Source organism: Panthera onca, chromosome B3, assembly GCF_046562875.1.
Source record: "Panthera onca isolate mPanOnc1 chromosome B3, mPanOnc1 haplotype 2, whole genome shotgun sequence".
Taxonomy (NCBI): Eukaryota; Metazoa; Chordata; class Mammalia; order Carnivora; family Felidae; genus Panthera; species Panthera onca.
Window position 1 is genome coordinate 32,658,877 of NC_138344.1, and position 23,348 is coordinate 32,682,224.

Genomic DNA, 23,348 nt, shown 5'->3' on the forward strand with positions numbered 1-23,348 from the left:
AACCTAGGGAGCACTGATTTGGTGGTCAATGGGTGAGTGAAGGATCATTTTGAGATAAAGGTTCACACTGTGGTTCATAAACTCATCATCAGGACTCCTGATATTCTCCACAGTTTCTATGTGCTAAAGTTATATGTGCAAGCATTGCCTCACTAAAGAGACATACAAGAAAACACTGTTTAGTGGAGTTTTACCTTTAGGTGTTCTGAATTGGACGGCTTCAGACATGGGTCCCATGCCCTTTGAGTTTCGGGCTTGGATTTTAAAGTAGTATGGTGTGTCAAGTGTTAACTCTTGTATCTGGTGAGTCAGCCTGTTTCCCACAACAGGCTCAATAACCCAGTCGTGTATCTCTGCGTTCACATCCGTACTGTAATATATGATGTAACCTGTCCAAAGGAGGAAATGAGAAAAGATACCTTATTCCTGCTTTTTCTTTGCAATCGGTAAGTCAATAAAGATATATGTTATGGCATATACAAGTAGAAAACTAGCTACTCATTAAACAGCAATGGTGGTGCACCTGGGTGGCTCAGTGGGTTAAGCATCTGGCTCTTGATTTCAGCTCAGGTCATGATCTCATAGTTTGTGAGATCAAGCCCCCAGTCAGACTCTATGCTGACAGTGTGGAGCCTGCTTGGGATTCTCTCTCTCCAGCTCTCTGCCCCTCCCTCACTCGTACTTTTTCTCTCTCTCAAAATAAACTTAAAAAATGGTGGGGGGGCAAGGGTAAAATGCCTTCAAAATGCTACACTAAACATAATATAGAGAAAACTGCAATCTCAACAGTGCCAAGCTGTAAGTTATCATCTGTATCAGCAGTTGAAACAATAAAAGCAGTTATATAGTAACTATCATAAGTTAATAATACAGGGCCAAGAACTCTCAGAAGGAAACAATCCAATTACTTCAACATCTTAATATTTGAATAGCATACACATCAAGGGTCTACAATTAAAATAATGCTCTTTTGAAAACAGACACTGATTTGAAGTGCTGTTTTAGCTCGCACCAACATGATTTCCCAGGAGAAAAACTCCCCCACCCCGGTGGGGAGAGGGTTGGGCAGTACCTTTATTAAAACTGCAGACTTGATGTGGCTGAAGTCCTAGTGAAACATCACCTGATACTCCCACCAGGGGGCACTCAGTCTCCACGGCTGAGGCAGGAAGAGCTACATGCCTATCTGACTTACACAGTGCAAAAATGCACTGCATGCATCATTACTGGTTTTTAAAGATAAAATAAAATGTAACCCAGGTCAAGTCATGCTTCCTTCTTGTAAGGAACAGGGAAGTAAAACACACACACACACACACACACACACACACACACACACACACACACACACCATGAGAAAGCCCAAGGATTTACGGAAAGGGATTCTAACTGAAAGTGGAAGCAGGACAACACTGAGAAATGCGATCAGTTCCCTTGGGCCTCCTTATTCATACATAGGAACATCAGAAAGCAAACTCCTGTTCCTCAACCTAAACCTACACGGAGCAGAGGTTCCAAGGGGAATAATTAAGAGCTAAATCCCATTGGGCTTTCCTCCCTGATAAAGACATGGAAGACACAGTGTCCTCTACTGTGGCAAGTTCTCTGGAAGTCCAAGGAAAAATCCCAGGTCCCTTCAAAGGCCTAGGCCAATTCAAACTTCTAACTCCAGTGTTAAGAGCACAGGAAGCTGAAGTAGCAGGCCTGGGGACAAAAAACTGAATTAAAAGTTTAATGGGCTTTTTGGGTCTTCGAATCTATATTTACCGGGTATTACCCTTTAGAATCAGGCAGGGTCTTTGACGCCAAAGCTGATTATCTAGTCAGAGGCAAAGAAGAGCTTTTCTGATGAAAATAAATATGTCCATAAGGCCCCACCATAGCCAAAGACTGTCTAATGTAACAACGCCCATCAGACTTTCACCCAAAGTGAGTCAGAACAACCAACTGGCCATTCATTTTTACCTTACTGTGAGCAACAGCACCCCCTAGGTCCGCTTTCAAGGATCACCATGACTGCACCTCATAAAATGACCAAGCCAGCCTTCAGACTCCCACTTCCCCCAACCACACAGCACTCTGTTGGGATGCTTCTGCCGGGTAGGAACAGAGGGCAGACATACACTCAAAGGCAGCTTACCTGTAATTTTGCCATTGGCTTCTGAGGGAGGCTGCCAATTTACAATTATGGTCCTAGGTTTTCCCTCTTTACTCACAACTGTCACGTCCTTGGGTGGAGAAGTAGGAACTACAAAAAAACAAGACTTTCATTAGTTCCTGTCCATTTCAATTTAAGTCATCATTTCCTCAACCCATTTATAAGGCACAATAAGAGGTATAAGGCAAAAAAGATAAAGCCTCCTGGCTTCAAAGAACTCAAAGTCTACCTGCAAATAGCTCCAATCAAGAGAAGAATATGCCAAGTACCAAAGAGAAAATACCACACAATGAGAATACAGAATTGTTATCTTGGCTTCGGGTTAGGGATTTATAGGATACTTAGGGAAGTCAAAAGACCTTTGTAGTTAGTTACCAAGTATCTACTATATGCCAGCCATTTTATAAACAGTATTTCACTTAATATTTATGGCAACTTGAAAGGCAGCTACCACTATCCCTGCTTGACAGATCAGGGCATTGGCAATGAAAAAAGTCAGGTAATTTGCCCAAGATGACATTCCCCCTCAAATTTGGATAATTTTGTTAGAATATTTTCAAGTGTAAAATAATTTTCTCTTTCATTTATAGATGGCTCCCCAAACCAAATACAATGTTTAAAAATCCCTATTCCCTCAAAAAACAAATGATTTACAAATTGATGCTTTCATTTTAAATTTGCACTAAACACACACTGTCAACTATTTGAGAATATTGTTATGAAATGTAAAGTTGTTTATGAAACGGAAAAACCAACAGAATAAAACAACACTGCATTTCTTGTATTTCGATGTCATGGCTGATAACTATTAATGTACCAGTAGAGAAATGAGCAAATTAAGTATATCCTTCAATTTACTCTTCTCTACCTAAAATACTGGAATTCTCCTAGCATAAAATGGAAGGCAGGAAGCCTGGTGAAATGCACACATCCTAAGGGAATATGTAGTATCATTTATTAACTAATGGGTTGGAATTAAGCAAAAAGATATTTTCTTTTTTTTTTTTTAATTTTTTTTAATGTTTTTTTATTTTTGACAGAGAGACAGACAGAGCATGAGGGGGGAAGGGGCAGAGAGAGAGACACACACACAGAATTCAAAGCAGGCTCCAGACTCTGAGCTGTCAGCACAGAGCCCGACGCGGGGCTCGAACTCACAGACCACGAGATCATGACCTGAGCTGAAGTCGGACGCCCAACCGACTGAGCCACCCAGGGGTCCCAAGCAAAAAGATATTCTTAAAACTAGCAAAGAAAGTAAACTCAATGTCTACCTAAACTTTTGTGCACTATTAACTCTAAGCTCTCCAAAGTCAACCCTTTTTCTGTGTAGGAAGTCCAATCAACTGTGCAGAAGACAAAAAGGCATTAGGGCCAGGCCCAGTCCAGAAAGACTTAATAGCTCCATTTTTTTCATTATATACAGGTGAAAAAAGCCATAGGAGGCCAGAAGAGACAGAGACTCCCAATGGTTACACATATCCACATGCTAGAAAAGTATAAGAGGTAGAAGGTAGGCCTACAAATGAGCAAAAGGCAAACGGAATCTCAAACTTGGATAGCCTGCTTTCCCCTTAATTTGTTTAGGTGTCTTTTACCTTTCATGTTTATTTACAGGCAAAACCCGTTAGAGGCTGTCCCAATGGGAGATTTATCAGATATCAACCAGATATTAACTGGTTTGTAAGAAGGCTGCTGGGGCAGCTTTGTGGCCTACCAGGAAAGTTCTGAGGCTCCAGCAAGCATGGCATTGGCAGCTGCTTTGTTAAGGGCAGGTCACTTGTTTTTCTCTCAATTTAGCAGTAAAGCAGGATTAATGACAGTAATCCTCTACATCTACACAGTGCTTTATAATTACCATGTGCTTTCTCATCTGCTCATTTTACCCTTACAATAACCCTGTAAGGTATGAAAAGCAGAGATTATTACCCCTCTTTTACAGATGGAAGAAACAGATGGAGAGGCTGGATGACTTACTTATGACTTACACAGTCAGTGTCTGGTTGATCTGGGATTGAACTCAAGTCTCTTGATTCCTAAAAACTAGTATACTTTGCATTATATTATCCCATTATTGGCTAATGTTCTTGTTCAGTGATGAAGAAAACATAATTCAAACACTGAACTCCAGCTATACCTGCTTACTATGTTCTGTAAATGTGCTAATTCACACCCTCGATAATTTTCCTTGGGTCGTAGAAGCAGGTGAAGTCTCAGGACTTGGGATGTGGGACAATACTCGCATGGACTTCCACTGGCTCTCATGTCTTGCAAAGAGAAGAAATGCCATGTGATGTAAGATTCAGACAACACATACCGAATTCAAAGGTGGTCCCATGGGCTGTCATACTCCATGTGCTTGATCTTCGACCTTTGGTCACCATCACAGAGAATTCATACAGTGTATTTGCTTTTAAACCAGTCACCAAATAACTTAAAGTCGTTGCATTTGCATTCTGGAAGCATATGAATGAAGAACTTTAAAATTAGGAAGTATCAATAGCTATTAGCTTTTCTCACCCACAGCAATTAGCTTTTCTCACCCACAGCAAATGTGCCAGTACCTTGTACTTGGTGTTTGCTGGGATGTTGGTTTTCCATCGGACTGTGTAGTACCGGGAATCCGTAATCTTCTGGTGTTTGGGCAGTGAGTTGTCCGCCCATGTGATCCTTATGGTGTCATGACTCAGAATGGAAGCCTGAACTCCCACAGGTGGCATCATGGGAGTGGGATCTGGCACTGGAGTGTATGGAGCATTAATAACAAATAAATCAACTTCAGAAGTGTCTGGGTAAAAAGTAATTAAAAAAGGGAAGTGGCATTTTAACATAAACAAAAATAAAAGAAAAGGAAATGCAGGGTAACATAATGGAATGAAAGATGAGGAATGGAGAAAGAGAAAGAGAATCCGGAGTTAATAGATAACCACCATTCATTAAAAAGAATATTTCCACTTGCATTCTTTCAGGAAAAATTTGCAGGAAAATCTCTAGGGAAATAATTAACTATATTCTCTACATTATCTGTATGTATATTAAAATCTGATAATCCAGTGATATTAACATAATCATACTTGAATTTTTTTAATTACTTGAAAATTCTACTACCTTTCCAAAAAGGATTGTGAGAAGATACAATCTGCTTTTAAAATCAAGGGTGTAGGGGCGCCTGGGTGGCTCAGTCGGTTGAGCGTCCGACTTCGGCTCAGGTCACGATCTCGCGGTCTGTGAGTTCGAGCCCTGTGTCAGGCTCTGTGCTGAGTGCTCAGAGCCTGGAGCCTGTTTCAGATTCTGTGTCTCCCTCTCTCTCTGACCCTCCCCCGTTCATGCTCTGTCTCTCTCTGTCTCAAAAATAAATAAACGTTAAAAAAAAATTTTTAAATCAAGGGTGTAATTTCAGAACAAGCAACACAAAGCTTATGATCTGTTTTGATATTTCAGTGAATATGGCCGAATTTTTGGGACATGGCTTATCAATGCATGTCAATGAACATGTAAGGGTCCTACTCTCAAACTTGAGTCTTGAATGCCAGCCAATGACAACTTAACCTGGCCTTGGTGTTAGGGTTATCTGATACCCACAGGGTCCAGTTGAGATCTACTGATTTCTTGGGTCTATAAGCAGTACAGCAAGATGGTATACATCCAAATAAAGCAAAAGTAACTCTCAAGGGTATTATTCTTCCTGGGGAAAAGGTAAGGTGATACCATGCAGGAACAACTGCTGTACTTTCTCCAGTAGGGTCAGAAAACAATGCATCTAATGAATCCAAATCAGTTATGGGAAGTGACATAGTTATGGATCCAAGTGACAGCCTTTATGAACTTTAGAAGTAAGAGTTCTTATTTGATGAAAAGTCTATACTCATGTATGTCCTGTGCCATATGCAACAGACACCTTCTCTAAGCTCAATGTCAAAATAGAGGCTAGAATGTGCGCAAAGGCAACAAGGACCACAAACCCGGGGTGATACAGCAGGATACATTGGGCTTTATCAACTCTTGGTCAGGTTTTCTAAGTATACACAGATTGATTTATTTTAAGTTAAGGTTTTAAAATGGGTTTCCCACATGGTTATGGAAATTAGCCCTTCCTGTAACTCAAAATCTGAAATGGCATGGACCTTGTTTATGAATAACTGCCAAACTAATGTAATAGTCTCCATTTGTGTATTCCTACAAAATGAGTACTAAAAATAACAGGAATAGCACACATTCTAGTCAAGGGCTTTGTTCAAAAATTAGGACACAAACCAATTAGTTACAGAAGATGCACCTTCAGATGCAAAAATCGTTAGACTTCTTTGAGAAATTTTTTTTATTTGTAATAACTCTTGGAAAAGATAATGATGTTACATGACTTAGGAACATTTTCTTGTATATTTATAGCCAGAAGACTATTATTAAGTCACATAAGAGAAGATAATTTCAAAAAAATTTTTCTATTATAAGCCAATTTTAAAAAGTAGCAAACCACTTATTTAAATATTCTCTTTTTCATCTTACATTTTTTCCCCTTTCTGGAAAAAGAACTTATAAATTGCAAGCACACAGGAGAAGACAGGACAGAACTACCAAACAGGCAGTAAGGATGTTGGTCTTGTCAAGTAAAAGCATTAAAGAACAAAAGGGACAGAGATTATCTTTTTAAAAAGAATAATGTCAAATTTGCACTATTATACAAAGTATCCAAAAAATGTAGCAGGAAATAGAGATTCACAGTTCTGGAAAACAAACGGAAAAGAGCATTTCTGAAAATGATAAATTCTTGGGTTTTCAGTATTCCTTAGAAAAATTTACAAGTCTTACATATTTATTTCAATAAGCTTTCTCATACAGCTCTAAATTAGAGATTTTATTTACCTACAGAAATTTTATATGTGTATTCCTTTGTTACAAAAAAAAAATGAATATTTTGGTCTCTTTTGTAATAAACGTACAGTCGATCAAATGGATAGTACGATGGACTTTATACTCTTTATATAAACAAAGTTTATGAAAAGCAAATAGAAAAGTACTTTCCCAATCAACTCAGGCAACTAGTAAAGAAAACGCTGGATTCACTGATCATACACATTTACTGCGACATTCAGTAACCTATATAATTCCTCCAGAGTCATAGAGATCCTTTCTTTTTTTTCACTCCTTTTAGTTGTAACTCACATGACCAAAAGATGAAAATCACTTTTAATTCTCTCACAACTATGTTTTCTAGAGACCAACAAATTAAAAACATCTGCTGCATATCTACATAGAATTATTTGCATAACAGGACTGTTAATATTTTCTAAAAAGAGAAAACCAGAAATTAACAAATTTCCCTGCTGAAAGCCCATTTTCCTATATGAAGTCTATAGTGGCATATACTTTCCGTTCCACTGATACCTATGGGGCAGACCTCGTGCCAACATTCCACATAAGCTGCTGGAAAAAATGCTGAAGACTGGAGATGGTCAGGATGGCTTACCTGTGTGAGGTCTGGTCACGGCGCTCTCGTACAGGGGGATGCCTTCACCCACGTTGTTAAAGGCTTTCAGGGTTATCACGTAGTGAGAGCTGGGATCTGAAGGAAAGAAACAAGTGAAAACACTTAGAAAAAAATTCTCACTCCAGAATTTTAAAAATCCAAGGGTGACTATTCATGATTTTAAATGCAGAGGAAGTTAGGAAAGATTTTGAGAATTTCATGTGGGGATTCTTCTGGGGTGTGAGGAAATGGAGATGGCATTGTACACAGCCCAGAAAAGTTGGCTGGGATCAACTATCTGGAGTTAGTTCCAGGAGTGAGGGTGGCTGTACCTGAATCCTCTCTTGGCCTCAACTAACCAATGGTTTGATGCTACTGTACAGTGAGGGGCTCAGATGAGAATGAGTAAATAGGAATTTTATGTGTTGTAAGCCCATAAATGGAGGTTAGAATTAAACCCCTTTTATTCTCAGAAAGCGGGACAGTGAATGGAACAGCCAAGCAAGTGGAGAAGTAGCAGAACTGTTAACTCAGCAAGTGGGGGACCTCCAAATCCGGGAACTGCCAACCCCCATCTGGCCCTCAGGTAGACTTCTTGGTTGGATAAGGTATGGTCCCAAATTTCAACTGGCCTGGAGGTGATGTTGCAGGAAATGAAGCTGGAAAGAAACGCTCCCTCCAGTGATCATGTAAAACGCTACTAGTGACACTTGGTGGAAAAAGGGCATAAAATGGTTGGAGCAGAATTCGTTCTCCTGTTGGCAAATCAGGAAGGCTCTACTTCTCACATTCCTGATCTAGGCAAGGTTTAGTATTCATACTTTGAAGTCCAGTTCCAGAAATGGGACTTGGGCTCCACTGAAGTATGGCAGGGTAAAGAGCTGACCCATACCACTTATTTCTGGTGAAGCTGGGCAGTTTTCCGAGAGGCCACGCCTCAAGTGGCCTGCATTACTTCAAAAGCTTAAAAGAGCTGGTCTGCTTGGTGGCCCACTCTCTAGTTATCAGTGCGAAATGTACAAAGGCACCTGGTTTTCCAATGTCAGAAAAAAGTGATGATAAATAGAATCAACAAGACTTAGTGCTTGACAGGTGAGGAAAAAGGAAAAGGTGCTGATTTGGGCAACATGATAGATGGTGATGTCACTCACTAGGATCAGAGACAGAGGCAGAGCAACCATGTACGCATTTTCAAGGCTTGATTCTAGGCCCCCTTCAATTCCCACTCTTCATTTTTTTCCTATTGTGTTTAGTTTGGATGAGCACACATGTGCCATCAAATGCAAATACGTATCTCCAGTCTAGACCTTTCTTCTGAGCACTGGACCTTATGTTCAACTGTCTATTTGGCATGCTCCACTTGGCATCTCCCTCTCTGTCCCCACTTCAGATCTGCTCCAGTGTTCTCTAGTTTGTAAATGGCACTATGTATCCTGCTGCTCAAGTCAGAAACTTGGGAATCATAAGATCTCCCTCTCCCTCCTCCCCTTTATGCAAATGATCAAGTCTTGTTGATTCCACCTTCTTGCCTCTCACCACTCTGCCTTGTTCTCAGTGTTCTATGCTCTTTACCGCTATCCTTCAGTTCACTGAGCACCGTGAGCTTAGTGGACCTTAACATGTGCAGCTGTTCCCTGTGCTGTGATACAGTCACCCTTCTTTGCCTGGACGGTGCCTATTCCTTTAAGAGGGCTCATCCCAGACTGGACTAGCCTCTCTGGTTATAGGCTATACCACCTCATATCTCTTCCTCAGCACTCTAAACAATTTCAATCATCTCAAAATAGTATTATTTCTAATAATTAGAATCATGTCTGTTTGAAAGTCTGGGATATTGTAGGTGTTCATGAAATATTAACTGACTGAAAGATCTTCAGAAGACACTAACTTTAATTTGGGTTAAATTATGATAGAATATGGGATATATCCCGGTGCAGATACCCAGTTAGCAGAAGTTTACATCAACTGGAAGCTCAGGAGAGAGCTGTTTTTTGATTAATGAATTCCTAGTGTACTTTTTCCACTTCTGACTTTCTTCTTTTGTTTAACATTACATGCATTTTTGATCTGTGTTGACAAACAGCTCAAGCTTTCTTCACTTTATGCCAAATTAAACGTTTTTGCTACTTTTCAATGTCCACTCTCTTTTCTAATAAAGTCTGTTTATTCTTCAGCACATGCACTGCTCCTTCTCATCTCGTTTTCAAACATAATCATAACTCAGTCTTTCAAGTACAGGCTAAGCCTCTTTCTTGACTGCTCCACTGTTACCTTAACTAGCTCTCGGTTCTCTGAACATACTTCACATCAACTCATTTCATTGTATCTTGTGTTTTCCTATTAGACTGAAAGCACCTGAAGGTCAAGGACCATGTGTACTGCAGAGGATCTTCATTTGAGTAGTTGCATAAAGGAAAGACCACAGAGACACTTTTATCCTACTAGCAAAGCTTTTCGTTTGTTCTCCTACAATTGCCTTATAAGACTGTTTCACATGGGGAATACTTCCTAGGTTAGCTGTGCTGTTTCTTCTTAAAGGAAAAAGACAAATAATGTTCCTGAATAAAGCATTAAATTGATGTTTATTCTCTACCAGAAAAAATGAAGGTAATTCATTTGTTAGGCACATAAAGTCATTCTTAGGAAAGATATTTACAAAGAAATGATTTGAATAAAAAAGTTGGTCAGGGCAGAGTCTGAATTTCAAGAGAAGTCTTTCAAAGAAAGATCTCTATAATTATAGCCTAATTTGGAAAAGTAATTACAGCTACCAAAATCAGTTCATTTTCTATTATAAAGTATTACTATTTCTCAAAAAATTTTTGGCTTTGTAAATCAACTTTCAGGTGTAATTAGCATACAATAAAATGTACCCACTTAAGTATACGGTTTGACTTTTGACAAATATATATATACCTGCCTGTGTGATCACTACCACAATCCAGACAGAATATTTTCAACACTACAAATAGTTCTTTTGTGTCCCCTGCGGTCAATTCCCATCACCCCTGTCTCCTCTGGCAACTACCGATCCTGCTTTGTCACCGTAGATAAATGATGCCAACTCTATAATTTAATAGAAAAGTAGTAACACAGTGTTTGTGTTTGGCTTCTTTTGCTCAGCATAATGTTATGAGATTCGTTATGTTGCTGTGTCTATCCACAGCCTATCCCTTTCAATTGCTGAGTACTCCATTGCACAGATACAATTTACCATTTACCTGTTTACTCCTTTTAGATTTGTGTAAATATGTATTTACTTTGTGTAAATATGTATTTTTATTCCTCTTGGCTAAGTATCTATGAGTGGGAATGCTGGGTTGTGTGGCCAGCTTTTAAAGAAACCTCTCAACTGTTTCAAGTGGTTGTAACCTCAGATGTTCCCACGACAAGTATAAGAGTTCCAGTTCGGCTGAACTTTGCTGATATATAATCAGACTATTAATTTTTAGCAATTGTAGAGAATGTGAGTGGTATTTTGTTGTGATTATATTTGCATTTCTCTGATGATTAGTGATGCTGAGAGTCTTTTCATGTGCTGACTGTCCACTCACATACCTTCTTTGGTATATTGCCCATCAAAATCTTTTGCCTATTCTTTTATTAAGCTGTAAGAGTTTTTATGTTTTCTGGACTCAAATTCTTTGTTAGATATTTGAATGAGGAGTATTTTCCCCTAGTCTGTGGCTTATCTTCTCATTTTATTGGTGTGTTTTCAAAAGATGAAATTTTAAATTTCGATGAAGTACAATAGATTAATTTTTTAATTTTGTAACTTATGCTTTTTTATATCTTGAGAGATCCTTACCTACCTCGAAGTCATGAAGGTTTTTCCCTGTCTTTTTCTGGAAGTCTTATAGTTTTAGCTCTTGCATTTAGATCTGTTTTTGTGTATGGTGTGAGATAAAGGCCAAGGAAAGTTCCTTTTCTTTATCATACAGATATCTAATCACTCCCATACCTTTTGTTGAAAAGACTACCCTCTCCTTACTAAATTATGGCAGCGTGTTTGTAAAAAAAAAAAAAAAAAAATCAATTAACTCTATCAATCAAAAAATCATTTCACTCTATCAACCTATGTATCTATTTCTGGATTCCATTCTGTTCTATTGATCTGTAACACCGACCTTTGTACCAATACCACCACAATGTCTTGATTACTGTAGCTTTGTAATATGTACTGAAATCAGGCAGTGTGGGTCCTCAGAAAACACTTGAATAAATGTTGAAAAGACCACACTACCTGATTCTTCATTTTAAAAAATGTTTGGCTATTCTAGTTCCTTTGATTTTTAGAATTAAGTTTATCAATTTCTACTAAAAACCTGCCAGGATTTTACTTGGAGTAGTAATGGGGAGAACTGTCATTTTAATAAAATCATTTTCTTTTAATAGTATTATCCAATTTATAAACATGGTACCTCTATTTATTTAAGTCATCTTTAATTTCTCTCAGCAATAGTTTTCTAATTTCCAGTACAGACCTTCCACATATTTTTAAAGTTTATCACTAAGTATTTCATATTTTTTGATGCTATGTTAGTATTGTTATCTTAATTCCAACTTCTGTTTATTGTGAGTACACGGGAACACAACTATTTTTGTATATCAATTCTGTCTCTTGTGACTTTGTTAAGCTCACTTAGAGTTTTTACAGATTCCTCAGGATTTTCTACCTTGATAACAGGAAGTATGTACAGTGCAGATACTGGTTTCTAAATATCATTTTCCAAAAAAGAAATCAGTGTTCCTTGGAGAAATGACTGATTCAAGGGCTAAGGGCAGGCAAAATATCTTACTGTGTCACAAGGAAGAAAGTACCCACAGAAAACTGGAAGATGTCAAATAAAGGAAGTGGCTATAAAGAGACTCCCACTGGCCATTCTTTCACTAAGGAAGAAAAGGAAAGCGCTTCTGTATCAAAGAATGCTGATGAATGTAGGAGAAGTAAGAGAATTAGAACTTCACTTGGGAAACACCACCACAGAACCTGTTAGGAAAACGCTAAAACAAGTGAGTGAACGTTTGATGACAAACAAGATATTTACAAAGACTCAAGGTATCTCCCCAACAAGGTATTTATTAATTATGAAGGAAAAAACCAGTAACTTTATGCTGGAGAAATGTGGCAGATACCCTCTGAACCAAGTGATTGATTAACATCACCTAGCAACAGCCTTTCATGTGCCTCCTGTTGTGATGCACTGACAAGAACACAACGTATGGATGCCATTTCTTCCAAAAATGGGTAAGCTGACTGTAGTGAGGAAACATGAGACAAGTCTAAACTGAGAGACGTTCTACAAAATATAAATGGTCTATACTTATAAAAAATGTCACAGTAATAAAATATAAGAAAAAAACAAGGCACTACTCTAGGTCAGAGAAAACTAATGAGACATGATAACTAAATGCAATAAGTAACCCTGGACCAGAAAACAATGTTTTTCTTTTATTATAAAGGACTTTAATGAGATAACTCGTAAAATATAAATAAAGTCTATAGATATTGTCTCAGTGTTAACTTGCTGACTTTGATAAATGTACTATGGTTATATTAGAAAATGCCCTCAAGTTTTAGGAAACTCACATAAAAGTGTCAGAGGGTAGAGGGCATCACATGTATAACTTACTCTCAAATGTTTCAGAGAAAAAAATATGTATGTATAGGAAGATAGAGAATGATAAAGCACATATGGTAAAATGTTAACCTTTGGGGTCTCTTGGTGAAGGATATATAGGAATTCTTTGTAGTTTTTAAAAGTTTTCTGTAAAAATAAAGTTATTATACAATAAAAAGTTAAGGGGCACCTGGGTGGCTCAGTTGGTAGTGCATCCAACACTCTTGACTTCAGCTCAGGTCATGATCCCAAGATCGTGGGATCAAGCCCCGTGTCAGGCTCTGTGCTGAACATGGAGCCTGCTTAAGATTCTCCCTCTCTCTGTCTGTCTCTCTCTCTCTCTCTCTCTCTCTCTCTCTTTCCCTCTGGCCCTCTCTCCCATCTCTCTGTCTCTAAAATAAAAAATTTTTAAATTTTCTTAAAAAGTTAAAAAGAAGAAATTCCATGTGCATTTACTTCCTCTACTCAGCATACATACCCAGATTTTCGATGGTGTAATATCGTTGCTTATAGTCCACTTTGATGGTCTGGGCATGAGGGCTGCCAATGCCATAACCAATGGCATAACCTCTGACCACAATGTTCTGATTCTCTGGAGGAGTCCAGCTTACTACAATGCTAGTGACAAGTGGTCGGACGTGAAGAGAACTAGGCACTTCAGGAACACGAGTTTCTGGGTAGGAAAGTAGAAAAACAGGACTTAGAATATTTCACCATCCTTGGGCCATGGTGTTTAGCCTCCTGTCAAATTATTTGGGGCTAAGATTTTTCCATTACACCCAAGAATTCACAGAGAATCTGTATATATAGTGAAGTATGGCCTGTGGTTTTATCACATTCTAAGAAGAAAACAAAACCCAAACAGCCTGAAATACAAGACAATGAAATATTAATTTGGAAAGGAAGGCAAAGGAATCTAAGAACCTCTGCCCAATGGGGAAAAACAAATAAACTGCCTTTCAATAACTACTCATTCCTCTTGGTCCCACATCTGAGTCCCAGACTCAACTAGGTGGAATGAGAAAGGCATAATACCAACTAATTAGAAGCCTGTTGTCAACAGGTGATCAAGTATCACATTACAGCAACCGTATCAATTATTTACTCCCCTAAGTGATGTAAGTCAGAAAACAGGAAACCTTAGAACTACATATTGATTTAAATGGTGGGAGACTAAGAGGCTTAAAAAAGGTAGCAATTTATAGTATCTTTCAAATCCATCACTTCAAGGCATAACTTGCTATCTCAATGTAAAAAGTGGTAAGCCAAGAATGAGAATAAGGACCGGGGTCTTTTGTCTCCTAAGTGCAGTACCAGTGTCCAATAAAGACAGACACAGACACACAGACACACACAGACACCCACACCCACACACACCCTATATGGAGGTACTCACGGAACACAGGTGAGAAAAAGGGCAAGGTGTGCAGGACTAAGAGAAAAGGGGAACTGTAGCTGAAAAAGGAGGGATTGATGTGGCTCAGTGTTAAATTTTAGATTATCCATCTACTCAATGGCCTTGATAAAAAAAACTAGACTTAAAGCACCTGTACATTTTTATTTGTTCTGGGTCTGCTTAAAGGGACAGATCTCTAAAAGCCACTGGGGGGAAAAAAGCATTCTAGGAGACTTGCTGCATTACAGTAAGGACAGCAGTGTAATATATTAAAGTTCACAGATTTAAGCCACATACACCACCAAATCTGTGGCTTTCCAGTATAAATAATTTAACTACAGTTAGTTAGTACCTAGCTTCTGCCAACCCTGTTGATTGTTGTTCTTACCATCTAAATCACTTTCAAAAGTTTCAGCAGACAGCCAGTCAGTAGCCGGGCCTGTGCCATTGATGGTTAGAGCAGCCACTCTGAAATTATATTCAGTTCCCCGATCAAGACCTGAGACCCAAACGAGGAGGAAAAAAAAAAAGAAGACAAGTTGAAACAGATTTGGAAAACAGAAGATTAACAATTTGTCATTAAGCACGTATCCCATCCACGAACTCCATACACAGCTACTATCTTGATAAAGTTTCAGTTAAAGTTAACATAGCACAAGCAATACATCAACACAGCTCAGAGGAGCTCCCCCACATCTCCAGGAGAGGCTGAAGCCCACACAATCAGGAGGAAAACCAATGAGTAAAGGTCCTAAGAGATTACAGACCTTTTTTTTTTTTTAAAGAGTCTGAAGGCCCCTCAGAGATCATTTAATGTAATCTCTTCACTTTGTTACTAAGGTCAAAAAGAGGTCGAAGATAATGAAAGAACCCTAACAGAGAAACAAAGTCAGTTGGTCTCAGAGATACCCAAGACCAGAAAATAACTCAAAGATGTAATTCCTGCTGGGTTACCTCAACCTCTGTTCTCTGAGTCACCCCCATAACAAGAGTAGAACAATTTTAAACACCAAATATGGCCTGGAAATCTTTTTCCAACAGCCTACCTGCCCATAAACTGAGGAATAAGCCCTTTCTATTATGCCATTTTTCATAATGACTATCAGTAATAAACCTGCCTATGTACTGAAGGCAACAAAAACCCACATGTAAAAGTCTACCCTACAAAATAGGGCAACAGCCAGTAATATGGTCAGCTATTCATATTATTTACGCATCCATTTTTTTCTTCTGTTAAAATAGATAACATAAAATTTACCATCTTAACGATTTTTCAGTGTACAGCTCACATGTATACATCTTTTGAGCACTTAAATTCTAAATATAGCCTTAGATCTCATAAGGTTGTGAGAAATGATCCTACCTCCCCATATTGAAATATTAGGTTCTTTGGCCAGCAGCATAGTACAGAAGCTTAAGAGAGAACCTGAGAGGGAGGACACGGCCAGGATGCAGTGTGGCTCAAAACAATCCTGTCACACGTGAGAGATGGGTGGGAGGTTCTGTTCTCAGCAGGCCCACCCTGAAGCTGGTTGCCCACAGGAGAAGCAACAAGCAAGGCAGGAGGAGGAGTCAAATGACTGGGCCCAAGTCAGTTCAACCTGTCACCTCCCTGCATACACTGAACCCAAAAGTGCTAGAGAGGGTTCTGCATGTGTTTATAACTGTTAATAGACAAATAATACGGACTACTGGCAAACATGGCTCAACTGAGGTCCTAAAAGAATTCAACCAGTCAGATTATCATTCCCTCCCCGTAGGTGAAAGTCAGAATGTAAGAGAGCACGTAAGCAAGTGACAGTGCACACGCCCATGTGAGCAGGAGACATGAGTGTAAAGAGGCTGAGTCCCTCTCCCCATAAGTAACCTACATAATGCAGACGAAAACTAAGGCCCACACTTAATGTTTACAAAGACATGGCAGAACGTGTTAAGTGCTGTAAGTGGCATAAAACGAAGAAACAACAATTCCTTCTGGTTACCACTTAGTCATATTTGTGGTTCGGTACAGGATCCTGGTAATCCACATTGCTAATACTCATCAAGCTTCAAGTTAATGCGCCAGGAGAGCAAAGATGTCCATTTTTGCCCCCCATTGTGTACCTAGTGCCAGCACATATGAACAAAAGTTCGGTATCGTCCATTAAACAAATGAATCCATATATGATTTTAAAATCCAAGGATTTTCTCGATAAAGAAAAAGCTGTTTTGGGGGCACCTGGGTGGCTTGGTTGTTTAAGCGACCGACTTCGGCTCAGGTCATGATCTCAGTTTGTGAGTTCGAGCCCCGCATCGGGCCCTGTGCTGACAGCTCAGAGCCTGGAGCCTGCTTTGGATTCTGTGTCTCCCTCTCTCTCTGCCCCTCCGCTGCTCACGCTCTGTGTCTCTCTGTCTCTCAGTAATAAATAAATGTTAAAAAAAAAAAATTATTAAAAAAAAAGAAAGAAAAAGCTGTTTTTAACATGAAGGTGATTACTTGGCTTACATGTCAAATGTTTCATTGAGAAAATGAATAGTCTCCTCATGGTCCAGGACTACACTCTGTTTTTATACTAGTAACAGGAACAGTACCTGGTACACAGTAAGTATCTACTACTAAATATTCAAAATAAAGGCCTTACAGATGGGAAATGTTATCTGTATTTGGTATAAAATCAGAAACGTTTTTTTTCTCATTTTTTTAAACGTTTATTTTTGAGAGAGAGAGAGACAGAGACAGAGCACGAGAAGGGGAGGGACAGAGAGAGGGAGAGACACAGAAGCTGAAGCAAGCTGCAGGCTCCGAGTTGTCAGCACAGAGCCTGACATGGGGCGTGAACCTGTGAACTGCAGGATCATGACCTGAGCTGAAGTCGGACGCTCAATTGACTGAGCCACCCAGGCGCCCCCAGAAACTGATTTTTAAGAACATAGAAGATGCTCCTCTGTGAGATGTCTCAGCAACACTACTTCAACTGTGTTTACACGCTGAAGCTTAGAGCTGTGGGGTTCCCGTGAATAAATTAAAAGACTGAAAGCTACCCTAAGAGACAAACATTCACCTATTTTGAAAGAAGTCAATCCCATCTGTGAGCTGAGGAGTAAAGAGAAAAGCGTGCTGGATTACCAGAGCAAAGTTTCCACTACAGAGACTCAATTAATTGTTAGAGATTCCTACCATTACACTTCCTGACCCCAGATCTTGGTTCTGCCAAGAATGTGACCCCTTGGGCACAGCAAAGAGGTTGATGTCACGCTTCTCTCCCCAGGAGGGAAGCAATGTAAGGGAAATTGAGAGCTCCCCAAGGGAGATGAAACTAATTCTCAGGGCTTAAATAATGGTGACAATATCTCCAATTCTTGTAGTTCTCTTCTACCAGCTCTGCTGGGAAGCCCCAAAATGGCTTCTTAGGGGCATCTATCTCTGTTCCTTGTAAGCATAGTCCCAATATCCAAAGAGCAAAAAGCATTTCATGTTTCTTCTCATGCTTCTCCTGCAAAGCCAGCTGGTCCTTGCCGAGCCCACTCTACTCCCCTACCTGAGGAAAGAAGTGGGGGGGGGGGGGCATTCTGTCATCTGTAGAGGGGATCCATATTAGAGACGCAAGAGGGTCCATTTTTACCAACTATGCCACCTGCTCTGCTGCACAAAAAGGGAAAACTGCCCAAAAGGAGCTATCCCTGACAGAACTTTCTAAAACTTATCATGTAGCAAGTAGTAGAATGATTGCTACACTGCTATAGCTATTCACAAACGTTGCTTCAGGCCACATATACATGAGTGGTGTCCGTGTTACGTAGACCTCTGCTAACAGCTAGACAGCTTTGTTTTACCTTCTTTTGAGATTACAAAAAAATGAAGACTTAGGATGGTTCGACTTACTATTTTTTGACTTTGTAATGATATAAAAGTGATACACATCCAGTAGAAACTGTACTTTGAATTCTGAATTGTGATCTTTTCCCAGGCTGGTGATATGAAGCACAGTCTTCTCTTGTGATGCTGGGTGGGGTCAGTGGCAGCACCCAGTCAACCTTGTATCACGAAGGTAAACAACTGATACACTTACAAAATTCTGCTTTCACTCTCAGTACAGTATTCAATAAAGCACATGAGATATCCAACAATTTGTTATAGAATGGTTTTTGCGTCAGGTGGTTTGGCCCAACTGTAGGCTGATGTAAGTGTTCCGGGCATGCTTAGGGTAGGCTAGGCTAAGCTATGAGGTTTGCTAGGTTAGGTGTATTAAATGCATTTTCGAGTTAGGATATTTTCAAATTTTGATGGGTTTATTGGGACATAACCCCACTGTAAGTCAAGGAAGATCTGTATCTATATATTCAAAAAAGAAAATGTGCAGACTACAGAAAACCCCAAGTGAAGAAATGAAACTCGAACACAATCTCAAGACTCAGATAACAGAACACTTAATACTATTTTCCTTAACTTGATTATCAGGTCAGAAGTAGACTGAATTAATTCTCTTGCACTGTTTTCACATTAAGTCACCAGCTCAGAGTGGTCATTAGACTAACATAATTCAACTCCTGAGAAAGACGCTGTCTCCTAACTTCTGCCCACGTGCGGGGCAGCTTACCTTCAATCAGCTGAGAGAGCTGTGTCCCAGGTACCAAGGTCTCAGTGACGTCACTCTTTCGGGAGGCCTTTCGGTAGCGAATCTTGTAGCCAGTAATCTGACCATTCTGTGTGGCTGGAGGAGGTGGCTGCCAGTGAATCACAATACTCTGGGGAAGACAAGAATATTGGGAAAAGACCAAATCTATCAAAAGCTTGGTCCTGTTTTGTATATTATTATCCTGAATTCACTGACATTTTAAAGGCAGCAGGGTGCTCAGAGTTTTGCTTAAGGATCACTCAAAATTACTTTTCAATTTTAAAATCTTTAATGATCGAGTGGGGAGATTCCAGTTGCAGGTAGTATGTTCTGGGCCCTTATACATTAGGCAAAAGTCTCAGAAAAGTTTTCATAAGGAAAATATAAGGTCAGAGGCACATGGATTAGAAAGTAAACTATGGTTTAGGTGTAAGGTGCTCTCTTCTATCTCCACTGTGGAACAGCTGAAGTTGGGCAATTTCTGCCAAAAACTCTTCAAGAAGGGAATTGTTAATAGTGGTTTTTGACGAAAGGAAAAGGGGTCCTATGGTACTTTTTGAAAGGACTGAGTGTCTCAGGTGTCAGTGAGCCCAGAAGGGGCTCTGGGTCTTTGAGAGGCACACGTGGTCTTCAGTGAACAGGGACTTGACTATGAGGGAGTCTGAGCACATGCAACGCTCTGACAGATGGCCACCTTCGGCTTTGCACTGGGCTCAACGCATGGAACTGAGGGGTTATGGTATCATAAACTTACTTCTTTCTACCTTATCTGAACTGCTGAGATTTATAATGTCATGATTTGCATAACTGCAATACATCTGCAGAAAGACTATAGCAATTTTGGCATGAGAGAAAGGCAGTAAAGTTAAACAGAAAATCCTGGAGTCAGTTTCCGAATTCAGCTTTACTGGCAGGTGGACTATCTATGACACCTTATTTCTCTGCTTGATTACAAGTCTTTTGACACAGACTCTCCCTGTCTACAAGCCCTCCTGAGACTTAATAGTATGCTAGTAAAAATGAATAGCAACATAAAGTTTACCTTTGAATTTCTTACTTCTAAGGACAGATTCTGAGGAGCAGCACTGGGAACTGGACAGGCAGAAAAAGAAAAAAAAAATTTTTTTTTTTTTACCCATCATGTGATATTCCTGGCCAGACTTTATACAAATGTGCATCTCAAACACTGATTATACAACTTGCAGGTCTAAACCTAGCTGCCAATGCCCTCATGTTGATAGAAGTATGTGGATAAGGTGTGGCCATATTTGACTGACTTAAAAAAAAGGGACACATTCATATAAAGTCCCCCATATCCAAGTTAGGTTGCACCTTTGGGGAGTCATTTCAAGGAAATGACATTGACTTTAAACTTTTTTAGACCCCATATATACATTCTGAACCTTCAACATATCATTCTGAATATTCTTGGTGATAGCATATCTTTACCTAGGGGAAGAGCTACAAATTTTCTGGAAACAAGTCTAACGAATATGGCGAGTAAATGTACTGGGTAATGTTGTTATGAGCCCCAAATATGAGGTGCATAAATCAGTGAGCTCTGCATTCTTGTGGGGTTCCTAAACTGGTTTTGAAGCCAATTCCCAAGTAGAGTAAAGAGAGATATACAATGACAGCTTCAGTAAAGGGCCCATCTGTTTTCCCAAGACAAATTCTATTGCAGGGAACACTCATTTTGATGTGACAAGTTTGGGACTGCTGGTTAAACAAATAGCTGCATAACTTTAATTTCTCATGTATGAGAACACAAGGCAGGGCATTCTCAAATTTTATGATCCACACACCTTCTAGCATCCCTTTGTAGTAACTACAGCAGGCAAAAAGAATTTAAGTAAACCTGATTAATTTCCTCTTCACTCACGAAATGCTGACTTTAGCTCATTTTCTCCTAATGCATCCATGGAAACTTCTGTCTCCCTTTCTCTGACATTTGGTGACCAGATATATGACTCAGTGCCCACTGCTCTATATGCTTCTGGAGGACAGACACTATTTCTTGCTCAACGTTGTATCCTGTGCTAAACACAGTACATCAGGCCTCAACCCAGAGATTTAGGCAGAGAAGGCCTCGAGTAGGACTCCAGTGCATTTTGAAAAAAGTCTATGAATGGTTCCAATCATCTCCTGGCTAAGAACCCGACTTAGTTGCAGAGGCAGCCAACATAGCTGTTGCTGGTGTCTTCATCTTCTTCATCATCATGACTAAGATTTGCTGCCTGTTCCTACATGGCAGGTAGTTAATCCTTACAACAATCCCACAAAGGAGTTTCTATAATCATTCCCATGGTATAGATGAGAAAGCTATAGATGAGGTTCAGGGCAGTGAACCTGACCGAAGTTACTTGCTTCGCTAATGTAGGGAAAGAATGGTCTTAATCCACAGTGCTGCCCTTAACCACCATGCTCAGACACATTCAGTTCCCATGACAGGCACTGTAGTCAGCATGCCAATGAGTGCATTGAAACTGGTTCATGTGTAAGTTTAAAAGCCTACATTAAACATTTTTCTCTCAATTTTCCTCAAAAGTCCTGACCAAATGGCTTATGTAGTTGGCTAACCAAACTATAATTTGTATTTATATTTCCCAACTTTTTATCCTGAAAAAATGCCAAGCACACAGAAAAGAGCGGCAAGGATAAGATATTGATCTCTACATATTCTTTTCTTGGATTCACAAATTGTTAATGTTCTGGCACATCTGCTTTATTTCTCTCATTATATTTATACTTGCATATTTATATATCTACGTACTGTTTCTGAATCATCTGAGGAACAGCTGCAGTCATCATCATACTTCGCTCCTAAATACTATATAGTACGTACCTCCTAAGAACAAGGATGTTCTCCAACAAAACTATAAAACAATCACATTCAGAAAATTTCATCTTAACCCAAAAATATTATCTAGACATCAGTTGCATTTTTATGCTAGTAATAAAGTTGCAAAAAGATAAATTAAGAAAACAATCCCAACTACAACTGTACCAAAAACAATACCTAGGAATAAACTTAACCAAGGAGGTGAAAGACCTGTACTCTGAAAACTACAAAACATGGATGACAGAAATTGAAGACAACACAAACAAATGGAAAGATATTCTGTGTTCATGGATTGAACAATAAATATTGTTAAAATGTCTATCCTACCCAAAGCAACCTACAAATTTAATGCAATCCCTATCAAAATACAGACAGCATTTTTCACAGAACTAGAATAAATAATCCTAAAATTGGTGTAGAACACAAAAGACTCTGAATAGCCAAAGCAATCCTGAAAAACAACCAAAGTATCCAATCCCAGATTTCAAATTAACCTACAAACCTGCAGTAATCAAAACAGTATCATATTGGCACAGAAACAGACACACAGATCTACAGAACAGAGAGCCCAAAACGAAACCAACAATTGTATGGTCAATTAATCTTCAACAAAGGAGGCAAAAATACTCAATGGGAAAAAGCCTTTTCAACAAATGTTGCTGGGAAAACTGGACAGCTACATGTAAAAGAAGGAAAGTGGACCATTTTCTTACACCATACACAAACAAAAGCTCAAAATGGCTTAAAGACCTAAATGTGAGACCTGAAACCATAAAAATCCTAGAAGAGAACATAGGCAGTAATCTCTAGTATCAGCCACAGCAACATTTTTCTAGAAAAATGTTGTCTCCTGAGGCAAGGGAAACAAAAGCAAAATAAACTATTGGACTACTTCAAAATGAAAACTTCTGCACAGCAAAGGAAATAATCAACAAAACTAAAAAACAATTTACTGAATGGGAAAAGATATTTGCAAATGACATATCTGATAAAGGGTTAGTATTCAAAATACATAAGGAATTTATAGAACTCAAAACCAAAAAACCAAATAACCCAATTAAGAAATGGGCAGGAGATATGAACAGACATTTCTCCAAAAAAGACATACAGATGGCCAACAGATACATGAATAGATGCTCAACATCACTCATCATCAGGGAAATGCAAATCAAAACCACAATGAGATATCACCTTACACCTGTCAGAATGGCTGAAATCAAAACCACAACAATAAGCGTAGGCAAGATGTGGAGAAAAGGAACCCTCTTG

At 39.2% G+C, this 23,348-nt stretch overlaps 1 protein-coding gene across 9 annotated transcripts in view; it reads right to left on the reverse strand.

Annotated features, from left to right (window-relative positions):
* NEO1 (neogenin 1) overlaps nucleotides 1-23,348 on the reverse strand; it is a 237,160-nt gene that overhangs the window by 25,546 nt on the left and 188,266 nt on the right. For 7 of the 9 annotated variants that reach the window (XM_078448869.2, XM_078448870.2, XM_078448866.2 and 4 more), the window contains 9 exons: nucleotides 20,280-20,329; nucleotides 19,220-19,367; nucleotides 15,031-15,141; nucleotides 13,725-13,919; nucleotides 7,626-7,721; nucleotides 4,723-4,946; nucleotides 4,476-4,614; nucleotides 2,141-2,248; nucleotides 195-389 (listed from right to left, as the gene is read on the reverse strand). In XM_078448869.2, the coding sequence (XP_078304995.1) occupies nucleotides 195-389; nucleotides 2,141-2,248; nucleotides 4,476-4,614; nucleotides 4,723-4,946; nucleotides 7,626-7,721; nucleotides 13,725-13,919; nucleotides 15,031-15,141; nucleotides 19,220-19,367; nucleotides 20,280-20,329 (1,266 nt within the window). The remainder of the gene's footprint in view (nucleotides 1-194; nucleotides 390-2,140; nucleotides 2,249-4,475; nucleotides 4,615-4,722; nucleotides 4,947-7,625; nucleotides 7,722-13,724; nucleotides 13,920-15,030; nucleotides 15,142-19,219; nucleotides 19,368-20,279; nucleotides 20,330-23,348) is intronic. The other 2 variants (XM_078448865.2, XM_078448867.2) reach the window with 1 other exon arrangement.